The sequence below is a fragment of the Acanthisitta chloris genome, unplaced genomic scaffold (genome assembly GCF_000695815.1).
Source record: "Acanthisitta chloris isolate BGI_N310 unplaced genomic scaffold, ASM69581v1 scaffold9575, whole genome shotgun sequence".
NCBI classification, from domain to species: Eukaryota; Metazoa; Chordata; class Aves; order Passeriformes; family Acanthisittidae; genus Acanthisitta; species Acanthisitta chloris.
The window spans coordinates 19,601-35,209 of record NW_008674280.1 but is presented as its reverse complement, the minus strand read 5'-3'; the positions used below and the strand labels follow the sequence as shown (position 1 = coordinate 35,209).

Below are 15,609 nucleotides of genomic sequence, written 5' to 3'. Positions count from 1 at the left end.
AATTACATTTAAAACTATCTGTTAAGTTAAAATATGCTGAACAGATCAATATCCCAGCAAAGGGATCTTACCAGTAAACAACATCCAGTGGAGCAAAATATTTCTTCATAATTAAGTCAGCAAAGTAAGCTTCTGTTTCTCTGCAGGCCTTGCCATTGCCAATCACAACAGTGCTACAGCTTTGCATGGGGTAAAAAAAATGAACAATTATTCTTAATTACCCTTTTAAACATTTGCATACATAGCTTTCAATCCACAACAATGACCAATGCATCTTATTTCAGATAACACAAGGCCCGAATGCAATGAAAACATATTCCTAGTAGTATCATGTTGTGTTTGACAGTTTTTCAATTTGACAGTTCATGAGATGAGTCAAATTTTTCACTCATCTGTAATGGAATAGTACAGTAGTAATATGTGCAGAAACCCCCAAATCGATAATTCATCTTAATATATGTAATGCTATTTACATTACAAACACTTTCACCTCGTATTTCCCTCATCTGGTATGAGTCATGGAAAAAGAGCAGAAGTGCAAGCAATCAGCATCTTAATTCCTTACTGGGAACATCATAGTACGCACCAGCTTGCAAGGTCATTCTGACTGCCCCTACCACAGCAAATCAGCCATCAAATCACCTTGTTTAAAGCCAGTCTAATGCTTAAAGACAAACTGGACTGTATGCTGTGGCAGTTCAGCATCTGACTCAGTAGACCAGATGTCTGTCGACAATGGATCCCAAAACAGGTGGATACAATAAACTTTTAATCATGCTATCCCTATTTGCAATTCCATCTGGAGATCTACCTGTGCAGGAATTCCTTTGGTTAATAAAACTCATCCAAAAATTAAATGTGGCTTTTGGAACAGGGAATGATTGATGAGTGGTTTGGGGGCTGTGGGGGCTAAACTTATTCCTTAGCTGAAAGTTGACTTCTGTTCCTAAAAATAAATGGATTGACAGAGCTCTCTGGGGATACATTCACAGCATGCAGCCTTACTCATAGCCATTGCTTGATTTTATATGCTTCATACATACAGGTAGTGTAAAAGCATGAACACAGGCTAAAGGGAAAAAAAAGCTCTGAGCTAAATAAAAACAGAGTAATTCCAGTTAAATTAGTTGAATTCTTATTTCACCCAAAAAGCAAGTATTTATAGAATGAAGATTTTAATTTTGTTTGGTAAGATAGAGCAGTAAGTGCAAGTTTCTTTAGCATACTTGTAGTGTAGCAGAAGCTTCTTTATCTTCTCAGCTTCACGAGATCCTTGACCGGAATGCAGGTAAACTACATCGGTATGCAGTATCTGACCTAGAACAATGAAAGGCAAAGCCATCTGATAAAACCTACAAAGGTCCAAAAGCTATATCCTGCAGAACTACTAAAGTTAATTTGATGATTCACAAAGAAAGCTTCTTAATAAGCCATCTTTTCCTTTGATTTTTGTATCCAATTAAAACAAATGTACGGTGGGCAGAGGACAAGAATGCTTTGGCTAAGAAAGTGAAACAAGTTTATACATTTTATAGTTCCTAGGAGACATACCCACATCACAAATACTGAGCATCTAGTCATATTAGCAAATAAAGTGTATTATATTAATAAAGAGAAAACCAGCAATTTACTACCAAAGATTTATTGGTCTAGCGTAGTACATTTTACAGATCCAGTAAAGAGACATGAAAATTAGAAACTCGCAGGACTTGCAGTCCAGGACCTCTAGAACTCCCATGCCAGTTCTTGCCATCATCCCATCTATCACATTTGGAAAGAACTGTATTAACTGGTACTTGACAGCTTATGGTGCAGTGAAAGCTAATGACCACCTACCTTACCTTTATCGTCTTTTTAAGTATCAAGAACACATCTTTTCTTACACCCACCCTGGCTGGATATATTCTTAGACAAAAAAATAAAAACCCAAACAAAACCCAACAACAAAATAAAAGAAAAACAAATCATTTTTGCATGGGCCTAAAGAGGTATGTATGTCCTGATTAGACTAGGGTGAACAGGAAAAGGTCTGTTCCATATCTTAACTAAGAAGTTTTGTAAATAGCATTTCTGTCTTCTCACATTAACACACATACTACTAAACCGAAAGGGCTGATAAAGTGTCCAGATGTCCAAGATACTGCCCATGAAATAAACCAATGTTACAGAAAGCATTTAAATCCAAATTCTTTGTTAAACAATAAAAAACTCAGGAGTTCTCTCTGCTGGCTACTGAGGGGCACATTTATTTGAACCTGCATTCTGGAAGGCAGAAGGCATTTTAAATTCTATTTTAGAGAGGAGCAATAACACCAAAGAAGTCACTGAAATCCAGGTGCCAGAAACTTGTCCTTAAGGTAACTGAAGAAAGGAATTTGCATGACAGGATGGGTGAAAAACATTAATAGCATCACAGAAAAAAAAACCCCAACAAATTCAAACTCATAAAAAAGTAGAGTTTGAAACTATCCTTTACTCTAAATGAATGTATTTTTATCAGTTGTTTCAAAAACATTTGGAATTGAAACTCACTGGTTGGTGAAATAATTGCCAACTTGCAGCCATGCTTGTAGCCAGGATCTACTCCCATCAAAGTACGGCCCCTTACAGGGCTGGTCAGAAGCAACTGCCGGAGATTTCTCCCAAACATCATCACAGACTCTTTCTCTGCATCAGATGTCAACTTGGATCTTAGAAGGATAAAAGCAGAAAGAAACATTTTCCCTTCAATTAGCTTTCAAATGCACTTATTAATTGTTCCAAAGTTGTAAAGCTTTTTCCAGTGATGTTTCAATCCTCTTTAATTAAATATTACACTTTGCATCAAGTAGTTGACACTTTTTTTTTTAAAAAGGATCATCTATATGATCACCTCAATCTTGTTCTAAGAAAGTCAGTCAATATAAAGAGTATAACAGAAAGACTCATAGAAATGTACACATACCAACCAACGTTCAAACATCAACTCAATTTTAAGCAAAGAAGAGCTTCCTATCAAAATTGATAGCTAATTGCAAAGAAGAGTGAAGTTGAGGGTAGCATGGATTGAAATAATCTTAACTTCACAGTACTGGAGAAAAATCACTAGCCAGCAAGAAAAGGATGATGGTTTACACTGAGAGGTACTAGAGAGAAACTGGAAGGGTCTCTCCAATTAATTGATAGCACACCATGACTCATGAGGCATTTAATTTCATCTATGAATTACGTTATTTAACAGTTCTCATAGAAGTGTGTAGACTTCAGCTTTTTCTACAAGGGTATTCTGCTCTCTCAGAACCAACAAGAAAGCTGACGGGGCCATGATGTTCCCTACTCTTCTTTTCCAAGTTATGTTCTTCAATACAAAGAAGTGTTAGTGCAGCGAGGATTGACTTTGATGACTTCAAGCACAAGCATTGCAGAGTGTTATGAGAAACAAATCAGTCTTTTTGAGTGAAGGTGTACAAGATGCATGTCTTCTTTGTCAGATGTGGCCAGCAAGACAATGACTGATAGGGACACGTATTTTTGTCATGGTATGGCATCTTACATAATAAAAGCAAAACTGAAGGAGTAATGAGGACACATATTTATCACCTAACTCATCTTTTTTTTCTTCTGCAGGTACTCATTGCCATTTTCAGCTGCATTACATTGTCAATAAATACAATAATTAGGGAATCAGAAGCAATTCAGTAAAGACTTCATATAACTTCAAGGGTAGCCAGTGCCCTTATTCTCTTTTTCCTTTTACCTAGCACAGAAAAAGGTAATAATATCTGAGTTCATTTTTACAAAGGTAAAAATACTGCATTCCAGTTAACTAACCCTATAAGAATGGGGCAGGGAATATTACTCAAGTAGTTTAGGTAAATCAACATGTAACACAAACAGGCTATAAACAGCTCAAATACAATGCTCATAAGGTTTATTTGACATGATGGAATATGAAGCTGTTCTGAGCAGTTTTCAGAAGCAGAAGAACTTAACAGCCTGATTTGAATTTGCCCAAGATCCAACCAACCAGCTCAGCCCTGACTCATCCCACCCACAGCGGTACTGAAAGAACTAGTAAGTCCTCATCATCTCTCATTTGCAAAGTAATCTAGAGAGAGGTCTAGATTCTCTTTAACACATTACTGATTGAAGATTTCCTAAGGAAGTGTGCAACAGCAAAAGGCTCCCTTATATCCCTGAGCTTTTTCTGTATCATGCATACCAAATTAACACAATTTAAAGCAAGATGGTGAAGGGTATATGTTCATTACAAGACTCCTTAGCAATTCAAATGTGACCCCAGCAAAGAGCAGACACTCTGTATATTGCAACCAAATGTGGGAATGGCCGCACCAGTTGAGGTAAGTTGTCCCTCTATGGCAGTATTCCATCTCCAAGTCTGGCTATAAGCAGCTGCCTGGGGAGTTGATACATCAACACTAATGTATCTGTCCCATAATCTTATCCCAGCCTTCAACTACTTCCAGCTCAGAGTATTTCTGGAGCTTGACATGGTTTGTCTCATTACAAGACTATAATAGAGCTCTTGCTCAACTATCCCATCTCCTACTGAAGCCACACACCACATTTCTTGCATCCACATAGTCTGTTGGCAGGGAGTTCTGCAGGTCCATCACAAACTGTGTAAATAGCTGCCACCTTTTGGTTGGAAACTTATTCTTTTTATTATGTCCCCCTTTGCCTTATATTGGATGACAACAAAAATTTATCCCTAGAAACTGTCTGCCACTTTTGACAAGCCATTCTTTTCTAAGTTCTCTCTTTTCTGAGCTGAACAGTCATAGCATAGTGAATTTTTCTTCACAGAGAAATTATTTTATTTCTCATTCAACTCACTGGGCCTTTTCCAGTTCCAGTGAAATATTTTCCTACTTTCCCCCTACCCTCCCTGAGGTGAGTGGACCAAAACGGCCAATAATATTCCAAATACAGGCCAACTAAATCAATTAATCCTTTGTTTTATCTTTATTCTTTAACTAAGTAATTTTATCTCCTGAGCACTTAATATTTATGTGGAGCTACATTCCACAGCACCAAAGTTTCTCTCCTGTTGCAGCATAGCTCAGAGCTCACAGTTTATAAAAAGATAACTATTTCCCCTTGCAAGCATAATTTTACACTCATCTCCAATGAATTTCATTTACCACTTCATTTCCTGATCCTTCACTCTTGCAGCATCCTCCTTCCATTCTTAAAAAATTAGAGGAAAAATAACCTATATCAGAGAATGAGCTTCTTCCAGGGGGAATCCAGGGACGGAACAATTAAATGTCACTTGTGAGAGACCAGAGAAAACAAAAGCAAATACATAAACCTCACAGCAGTATGGATCTTCTATATACACACATAACAGATTCAGTCACCCATACATAAAAATGAAGGTTAAAAGTGGCTTGTAAATAAGGGAAGGTTGAAGGCCATTGGATCACAGACTTTGTGCAAAGACAGGCCACGTTTCTTCTTTCCATCTATCCCAGAGATACAGGGTCCCAACTGCATACACAGCCAAGTCCTCCCACGCTGCAAATTCCTATCAGTCCACCTGTGAAGGGAGACTTGGGCAGGAATTAAAACTGCCCCTGAACACATGCTATTAGTTATGTATGCCTTATGGAAATGATGTTTAAAATTGGCATGGATATACAGAAACTTTTATAGCAACAGGAAATGTTACTGAAATTGCCAGGTGCGTAGGGGGAATGTCCTTTCTATTACATAATATCCTGTATTTTTAATTTCAAATATAGACCTCTCTTTTATTTCTGTCTCTCACTCAACACCTGTATCAATTACATGATCTACTGTCCCATGTACTGGCCCTTAATTTCAAGTTTGGGATAATCATTTCATCCTCGGGGAAGTGGGGGGGTGGGGGAAATCAAGCTATCTAATATCTTTCTCAGTGCATTACTGGCTTCATCCAAATGGCAAGATGCCCAGCTTTATGTTTTTCCAATTTGTGACAATTCTCACTAATATGGCAGAGAGATATAAGGTAGAGAACAGTCCTCCTCTCTAAACACAAGAGAAATGGTTATTTTGCGAAAACTCAAACCACCAAGGTAACCTCGAAACCCTTCAGTTGCTACTTTATGAGAAAATATCACTCAAGCTCTTCCCTTGAAGTCCATAAAGCATTTGGACTGTATGTCACTAACAGGTATATTGCAATAAAATCAAATAACTTAATCATAACATTGAATATAGATACTAGTAGGTCATAAGATTCAGTTTTTAAATTGAGATTTCAAACTCGCCACTTCCCCACACAGTCTGAGAGGCAACCCTTTCTGTGGAAAAATATCTGCAAACTAGCTTCAGGTGTGAAACAAGATATACAGAGAAATGTTTGCGTCCCTGAAGACAGAGGAGAGAAACCACTCTCTTCGAGAAAGCATGGAAAATTATGAAAGGATTATCCATTAAAAAATATGTCCAGGCCACATCACTTGCATCAAACCCTGATGGAATCATTCCATGCAGTACTGCAACAAGATAAAATGTATTTCAAAGAGCCAAAAGCAACACTGGACATTATTATAGCAGATACAAGAAATTATGATATCTGACAGAATGGAAGAAAGGAAATTAAACAATAAATAAGGTAATCGTCTTGCTGGCAAGTTTCATTTTTCTGATCACTAAAAGCACCAGAAATTTCAATACACTCTTGGAAACTTTCTGTTCCAACATTTAATGATAATAAAAAGAGAAGAAGAACAGTGGGGGGTGGGTTGGAAATATTAATGCTAAAAGGAGGTATTGAATACTTTAGCAGCCCTTTACAAGAGTCCTAAAAAACAGCTCCTGGTGCGTGTGGAAAAAGAATAAAAGCAGGATAAGGGTTAAGTGGTCAGGGACCAGGAATACTACTGTCAGGTGCTTTGCATTCCTCTCTATAGGAGATGTTTCAGTTTTTCCTAACCGAACACCACCAATCATGCAAAATGATTACAAGGAGTAAAACATAAGCAGACATCCACTCAGGAACAGGCAGCAAACTTGGTATTCTTTGCATTTATTATTTTTGAGCTGCATCTAGTAAGTAGTGGGGATGGAAGCTTCTTTTTTCTTTTGATGAGGAGAACAGAAAACCTTCAGCAACCTACTGCTGCAGCAGCCCTCAAAGTGCTACACACAGCACAGGCCACAACAGTCCTGCAGTACAAGCCACAAAACAAAAACACAATAAAAAGGCTTGAAACACCCTTATGCCTCAGTTTTCCTAGTTACCTTTAAAACCAAACCCCACTAAAAAGTAAATATCTTTTCCTTATTTTAAGAGTCTGATTGTAGAGATGGCTAGGAATGACAACTACTTTCACATCCGCATGACAAGAGCCAACATTTGGACTTCTCATGAGATGTTCATCATTTTGGCCAACGATAGCCACAGTGCCTCTCCTAGAGTATCTATGCGTATTGTGGTCACAAGTGGGCTCAGCATTTTCAGAAACCTGAGAAATTCTTGGTAGCAAAAAAACAGGCTCATTAATCAAAAGAGGTAAAGCAATACTGCTTGCAAAGCAATGAGCACACAACATACTGCAGTGAAGAAATCTGAAAGCCATTAGAAATAACTGCCGTTAAAATCTTGAGCTGACAGTTCTTTTCAGAAGGGTAGAACATAGAACATTCAGGCAATGATATTCATGAAAGGAAGTGTCAGGAAAACAACCCCAATTTGAACAGAAACTTAAGAGCACAGCAGAAGTAGATTTCATATTGTGATGGCTGATTTTAGGTACTGAATAGCCAACATGTGCCATTTTCACACAAGTCATTTCAACATTTCTGGTCCAAGAAACAGGGTCTCTTTGATAAACTCCATTTTGAACTACCTCAAAACATTTAGGTCACATATCAGATAGCCTTGCTAGAATGAAATATGTTATGCTTTGAGGAGCTTCTCTTGCATTGAGGAGAAGAATCACACCATCAGTACTGTTAGCCATTAGAGGACAACACTAGACTTTGACATATTAAATAATTTCAATTATGTGGTAAACTCCAATACAACACCACAAAATACTCTATTTAATTCATGTTACTTCCATACTAAGTTTTAAATTTCTTTTAAATTGAGAACAATATTAGAGATCTTAACAAGCTGCACTTTGTCTGATGACATCATTACTACAGTATCACCAGAAACTGACTTCTTCAGAGACATTGTAATACACACAAAATGGTATCAGACTGGCACTATGACTAATTCATTTGCCACAAAGTGCAGCTGGCAAACATGAGAGACCACAACTGCAACAATACTTTGCTGACTTCTTTTGGACAGGTAAATGAGAGGGAATCACAACAATGCCACTGACAGTGCTACTGCTGTGACATGAAGAGATCCTGGGAAAAATTCAGTGACATCATGGTTTATGCTAATACAAGAATAAAGATTAAACTATAATGGTAATGTAGGTCTAAACTGTACATACATTAGTTAACATGTACAACAACGTGTGAAGTGTCTTGGCAGAAAGATCATTTCTCTACTGTAGTGGATAGAGTCACAAATCTACAGAAACAAGACTACATTGTTCATTTCTTCTGTAAGCAGAGAGGATTAAAAACATGCTGGTATTTTCAGATAGATAAAAGATATTTTAGGAAAATGTTGGGGAGTGAATTGTTAAGAAACTAGTAATATGAAAATGCAGATTTATTTTGGGCTTACCTGAATTCTCTACAGAGAAGAGGACATATAAGGCGTTTATATGCATCCTCTACTGAATTCCGTAGTATTCTCATAAATTCTGGTCTTAAAAATTGCTTTGGTTTCCATCTGCAAAAGATTAGAAGAAGAAAGATAAAATAATACTTTAAGAACATACGCAAACACGTAGATAAAATAAGGAACTTTTTAACAAGTCTTCTACATTGAGTCCTATAAACTGCAGAACTACTACAATAACTAGGCAATGAAGTCATAGATTCAAATTTGAATGGAATGAGAAGTTGCTCATGGTTCTATTATCAGACAAGGGACAGGTCTATCTTTTTTTGTGTGTGTTAGGTATTAGAATGCAATAATATTTTATTTTTTAAAGAAAGCCCAAAACCATTTCTCTTCAATATGAGATGTGAAAGCTTATTACAACTGAACAAAGAACTTGCTTCCATATTACCATTAGGGTTGAATTATTTGCTATTCCTCAATACATTAAAATATGACCAAACACCATCTGTGAGTGTCACTACAGAGCTACTGATATAAGACAACTATGCCCAGACAGAAATTCAAGAGCTAAACTAATGTCAATTATTGAAATCCAATACAGATTTCACTTGGAATGCTTTGAGTATCTGTATTCAAACTCTAAACAAAATCTGATCAATTTTGCAGGAGTCATTAAACCACAAAAGACAAACAATTTGCAAATTATTTTTCTCTTCTACCTGTTGCTGATAGATTTGAAGCATAAATAATATTACAGGAAAAGGGAAAACTGAATAAAAACCCCAAGACTGTTTCCCAACTTATTCTAAGCCAAACTCTGAAGCATTCCCATTTCGAGGGAGAGTGTGCACTGGACATAACTGTAATTACAATTGCTTAAAATTCTGCTGCAAAATACACTTCAGTTTCAAAGGCTTCTCAGATATTTAAACAATTGATCTTTTTGTTGTGGGCAATGTTGCATGAAGGAGGGGGGAAGGGGGATGTGGGTTGGGGGTGTGTGTGTGTGTGTGAGTCCTTGAACAAGCAGAACTCACTGAGATTGCCCACACAATGAGAACAGAGCGAGACTGAGGAGAAGCAACCAGATATATTATACAGAAACAGAAATAACTACTTCTAACATTTTATATTAAAGTGCACCAGTTTATTATTACTTTTAAAAATACTGATAACATGCAATTTTCTTCATTTATTTTATTAACATGCCTGGGTCCCAAACTTTGAAGTGAGATACATACATGGTTTTTAATATATGTCTGGGTAAGTTGTTTGTTTGGTTTGGTTTTTTAAATGCAACATGATAGAATTATGGTAATTTCCTAATGTGTCCAGGTGCAGGTCCAGGCAAAAACAGAACTGAATTTTACTTTTGACATCAGTTACTTGCAGTCTCTCAGAAATACTGAGAATCCTAAACTGCTTCTACCCAGACAGCTTTTCAGTTGCTTAAGGGGATCTGCAATTTCCTGAAACAGCTTTTCCAAGTGTCTGTGCATATGATAGCTGAGAAATGTGTGATCGAGTCAACACTGCATTAATGCAGACAGACATGAGAGCAGAATTAAGCTTACCATTTAGTTTTACAACATTCAGGGCTGTGAGTGCTTAGCCACATGACCTCATCACTTTGCTAACAGTTTTTGCAAATAGTTGTATTATACTTATTTGTAACTAGAGACTCTTTCCATACCTATATAAAACTGGCAAAGGCTTTAAAACCCCCTTATAGCCATCACATTCTATAAACATGAAGTTTTTACAGGTGGCAAGTATGACTACAATCCCCCACAAAGTATCCTCAGAACAAATAAGAATGAATTTGGAAACCAGGCAGCTGTTTCCCCCTCCCTTCCATCCATTAAAGTCAGTTAACAAACCCTTCCTCTGTAAATAGCTTATCACAGCAGATATCTTTATTATCTGCCTATATATAAGTAAAAATTATTTAGGCAAGATTGTTACAAATTGATGCAAGTGCAAAAGCATCCTAACAGTAAGTTCAATGATAGCAAATACTGCATTTTAATCATTCCAATACTTCATGAGAGAAGAGAAAAATCTACTTTGCTGCAAAAAAACAACCCCAAGAAAAATCACGTGTGCATATTTTCAAAGATCACCACAGCCTAGTTAAGCCTCCCTCTAAGAATGGATTTTTCTTGATTATTTAATTAAGATCTGACTTCTGAAGCCCTATTTAGCAAAGCTGCGTATAAATAATATCATCTTACTCTGCACGTCAACTCTCCACATACGAGTGCTCATAACCAGGACCACAATAAGCATAGAAGTATTAGACTAGTGATACACCACAGAGGGTGAAACATCAACATCAACAGAATTAACACAGCCCATGTTAAGAACCACTAGTATTAACTACCAACTGCTGCAGGAAGAATACAGCTAGGCTTTTAGACCTGAAGGACAAATAGCAGAGGTTTGTGTCCCTTCAAGACTGTACAAAACATGTACCAAGTTAGACACCACAGCCGAAGCAAGCCTTCAAGGCCTGTACCATAGACTTTACACAGGGTCTGAGAATTTTGACTGGAAACTGATAAAATATTATCAAACATCGAACTTCATTTGTCAAGACTGCACTCCTACTTTGGAACAAACACTCACCCCTTCCCAAGGAACAACTCCCATGTTGTCTTTACACTCACAGCCAGCTAAGCAGTCCCTCTCAGGCTGTTTCACATTGACCGTTTTTCTGTCTTCCACTTTAGAACCAAGTCTCTGGGACCAGTAGAGGTCTAGTGTTAATGGAGCTAGGTTCACTGTCAAACCACAGAGACGCTATTTTCTGGGGAAAAATACAACCCACAGAACCAGGCTATTCCTGACTTCTCTGCACATCTATTCTGCAAAGAGATGCAGATAAAGATTCTGAACTTTCAAAAAACCCACAATATTCTTAGATAGTACCTACCTGGAGCTCAACACAGTAATGAACTCTAGTCTTCCAAACCCACTTTTCTATCTTAGGAGCATCTAATACTATAAGATTTCTCTCTGAAGAACACAAAAGTCAGAATATTTGCTACTAATTCAATAGGCAGTAGGTGATAATGTTTTGTGGCTAGATACTGACCAAACTTTGTAGCAAGGTAGCATTTCTGGCTCTGCAACTGATTTTGTGTGTAATCTTCAGCAAATTAGTTAATACTTCTGTGAAGTTTTGAAACCATTTCTTCAAACATAAGTTATTAGCCTTCTGCTCGCAAGTAAAATAATGCAAATTTCACTCTTGGACAGTAATTTCATGGGTTGCAGGGCAGAATACACATTTACTATTTGTCAGTTTGATAACACAGTTGTCAGTCTAACAAGGAAAATCAGAATCTGTCCTAGATGTTAATGCACCAAGATTTACTAAAATAGTTCTTTTGGAAGGTTTTTGGTGATGAAAAAGTTGTCCTTAAATAGCAAAAAGCCATAAGCATATATAGCCTCATGAATGCTAAGTATTAATAAGTAGTTTCACTTCAAAGGTCAATATTCTTTTTATCTCAGGATGAGTCACAAAAGTGTAATCAACCAAAAATATCTGAATTTACATCCCACTTTTATTTGTGTAGCAGTGGCAAGCTGTTCCATTATCTGTGGCTCACAGGGCTTCCAAATTCTGTCATAGATGCAGTAAAAGCAAGACTGACAGAATGTTCTGCCTACAGAATATACATCCTGAGGGGATCACAGAAATTCTGCTACAGGTACTAAAACTAGAATGAGACAGGTGTGTTTATGAATCCTGATACATTCCTGGGGAAAAAAACCCCAAAGTTATTTACTCTTAGTCTTAGTTCATATTATGATATCTGTCCAAACAATATTTTAATTCTTTCAGAGCCCTAGTATTCCCTTTCAGAGGGAAATAGCCCTATTAAATTTCTACACTGAAACAGAACATCTCTACCACATCTATTTCTTGGATTTATTGTGAAAAAGAAATACATGCTAAAGCAGTATCACAGCATTCTATTTTATACATTAAAAAGTGTTTCTTCCTATTCTTTTGCCTCCTTTTCATTATTCAATTTTAGGATGCAAAGGTAGGAGTTTCTAAGACATCCCCAGAACAATGCCCAGTACCTTAAACCATTGAGAAAGAGAAACCTGCCTTTTATACATGCAAGGAAGATGCACAGTTTGGATCACCATATTCTCCAACAGAGGACATCAAAGTACAGTTTCCAAGAAAAAGACTGACAGATATTTCACAAAACAACATATATTTAACCTGAACTTTTGCATAAAACCTCAAAATCATACAATATTAAACATCTCGCTACAGGTTTTAAAAAAAGGCAACTTGTAAGAGCAAATCAGTAAGAAATAAAAGAACCACCCAATGCTAAGAGCCCAGTTTTCTAACTTAACCAGCAATCAAAATGCAAGAGCCTGTTCACACAGTATGTGAGAATTATGCATTGAAGACAGTCATGTTTAGGTTTGTCTGTTAAATCCATTAAGCTTCTTTTAAACATGTGATTTCTTACATTTGTGAAACTTAGAGTTATGTACTTCAGCGATCTAAAATCCAAGATAACCCTATTTAATCATTGCAATGGTGCACATGAACTTAATTTTACAAGTCAGTAACATATTCTATTGGATTCTGCAAAGTCCTTTAAGTAAAGGCTACTGGATGTGATACATGCTACAATTTGAAAATATATTCACATTTCATCAGCCTTTGCATATTTTTAAAGAAATTCAATTGCTTGAAGAATGGTGCCAGAACTCACAAATATAGCCCAAGGCATGATCTTTTCAGCATAATGTTACAGCAGTTGGAAATACAGAATACGAATTATCCACTTGCTAATTTCATCTAATCTAATAAATATTTGTTTAAATTGTTCTCTTAATGTAATGAGACATATGAGGTACACTGCAGTATGCAGCTGTCTATAGAAAAAAAAAGAGAATTCTGTAAGAATATGTATCCATGCAGACCTTTCATTGACACACCACCAACAGAATTCATTCTTCACCCCGTCAGGAATGTTGACCTTCACTGTCAGGATCTTCAGATTTTCCCCTCGGTTAATGGCCAGAATCTGAGTGCAAACATAAATGGCAGAGACAGATGACACACAAAATATCCAAAAGATAAACTTATCAACATTTGTGTACGCACTTGCTTGACATTCTGTAGCAAATCATGATGGTGGTACAGTAAATCAGTTCACAAAGTACTAGCATGTACAGATAACAACTACAATTTAAACACAGATTAAATCATGCCATGGCATAACAAATCTTATATTTTTCCTGGAGTCTGAAATATCAAGATCCAGTTTATCTTAAACACCATTATAATACAAGTCAGCATGAATTTAGTTAGTGGAATAATCCTATTTAAGAACCCAAATTAAAACTCTAGAAATTAATAGAAAAGTTATTCCAATCAGAAATAGAGATCAGAAAGGAAAAAAGTTAGCCCTATGCTTCAGATTTCATTTTTCTTCCCACTTTAAAATTAATTATGAATCAGAACTTAATTTGAGAGAGGATGAATTTATTCATGCCTAGTTCATAAACAGCAGAAAAGATTGTAGATACACTCTTTACATTAGCACTCCAGCCTTAAAACACATGCATGTATTTCTGACAGTCTTGTGCAGATAACTGCATAGGCATGATCTAAAGCTAAATTGAGCTGCACATGTGCTACCTGCATACAGACTTCGATTTTATATGCAATCTATGACTCTACAGTTAAAACCAGGATGGCAATCCAAGTGGTGAATCCTGGAAGATACTGGTGGGTATCTACTTGTCTAATCTCACTATGAAGATGCTGAATGTTCACCTTAACATAAAGAAAACACACTGACCAACAGATTTTAGAAACAGTAATAGTCAGAAGCAGCTACAAATAAAAGCCACATCATTAGGTTTCATCTTTCCTTCCAAACTATTTTAAAGGAGAAAAAGGAAAAAAGGAGAAAAAAAAAAAAAGAAACCTGCTTGAAGTTGACATTCCTGTATGGCTACACATGTTGCTGTATATAGCAGGCCCTGAGCACTGTCACAACAGAGCATTCTGTGTCAATCATGAACTTTAATTCAATCACTAGCTAACTCAGACATGTCACATATGTTAAATACAATGGTTTAAAATGACTCCAGGACATAGTACCAATTTGTATTCCTCAGCCTTACTGCTCCTGTGACATACCAGGCCTGACATATCATTGAACAACAAAGCTAATAATAAAGATTGCATGTGAAATATTATAGCATCTGGTACCTTGACTGCCAAAGCAAATGTTTTCATGTAGAAATTAGAAAGACACATTTTAACAAATCAAATGCATTCACGTTTATTCAGATTTTATTTTTTAAAAAAAGTGAGAAAGTTAAATGTCAAGTTAAAATGAAATCAAAATGATGCTCACAACAGAGAATGTATCTGATAGAATTATAATGTCATCATTCAGCATGCTGTTAGCAGGGTCAATATTTGCATCACATTTTGTTTCCTGGCACTCCATCTGCAGAATGTGTCAGTCACCTGAACTTAAACCAGCTGTTAATGCAGTTGCTAATATTATTTACATTTTTATTCTTAAACAATCTGCCTATCCTGTTCTAAGTGACGCATTCAGAGAAGAATTATCATCCAATAAATGCTCAGTTAAGACAGGAATTACTCGACTTCTCTGCTAATATAATAAAGGTCTTTTGTTTCTCTTGGGTTTTAAGTAATAGGTAAAAATCTGGCTATTCTAGACACAATGCAGTCTTCACTTCTGGAAAAAGACTGGGTTTTTTTGACACTGGAACATATCCAGGGCAAGGGCTGTTAAAAAACAACATACATTTGTCAGAGAAAGCAAGAACAACAATTCGATCTAGTCACAAGATTCATCGAGCCTTATTCTGTTTATCATAAAAGTACAACATCC

The 15,609-nt window shown here is 36.5% G+C and overlaps 1 protein-coding gene across 1 annotated transcript in view; it reads right to left on the bottom strand.

Annotated features, from left to right (window-relative positions):
• Nucleotides 1–15,609, bottom strand: part of LOC103802757 (S1 RNA-binding domain-containing protein 1-like) — a 75,552-nt gene that overhangs the window by 47,044 nt on the left and 12,899 nt on the right. Inside the window, exons 9-13 of the mRNA XM_009075279.1 lie at nt 13,652–13,755; nt 8,684–8,791; nt 2,533–2,690; nt 1,227–1,317; nt 72–179 (exon numbers count right to left, since the gene is read on the bottom strand). Coding sequence (XP_009073527.1) covers nt 72–179; nt 1,227–1,317; nt 2,533–2,690; nt 8,684–8,791; nt 13,652–13,755 — 569 coding nt within the window. The remainder of the gene's footprint in view (nt 1–71; nt 180–1,226; nt 1,318–2,532; nt 2,691–8,683; nt 8,792–13,651; nt 13,756–15,609) is intronic.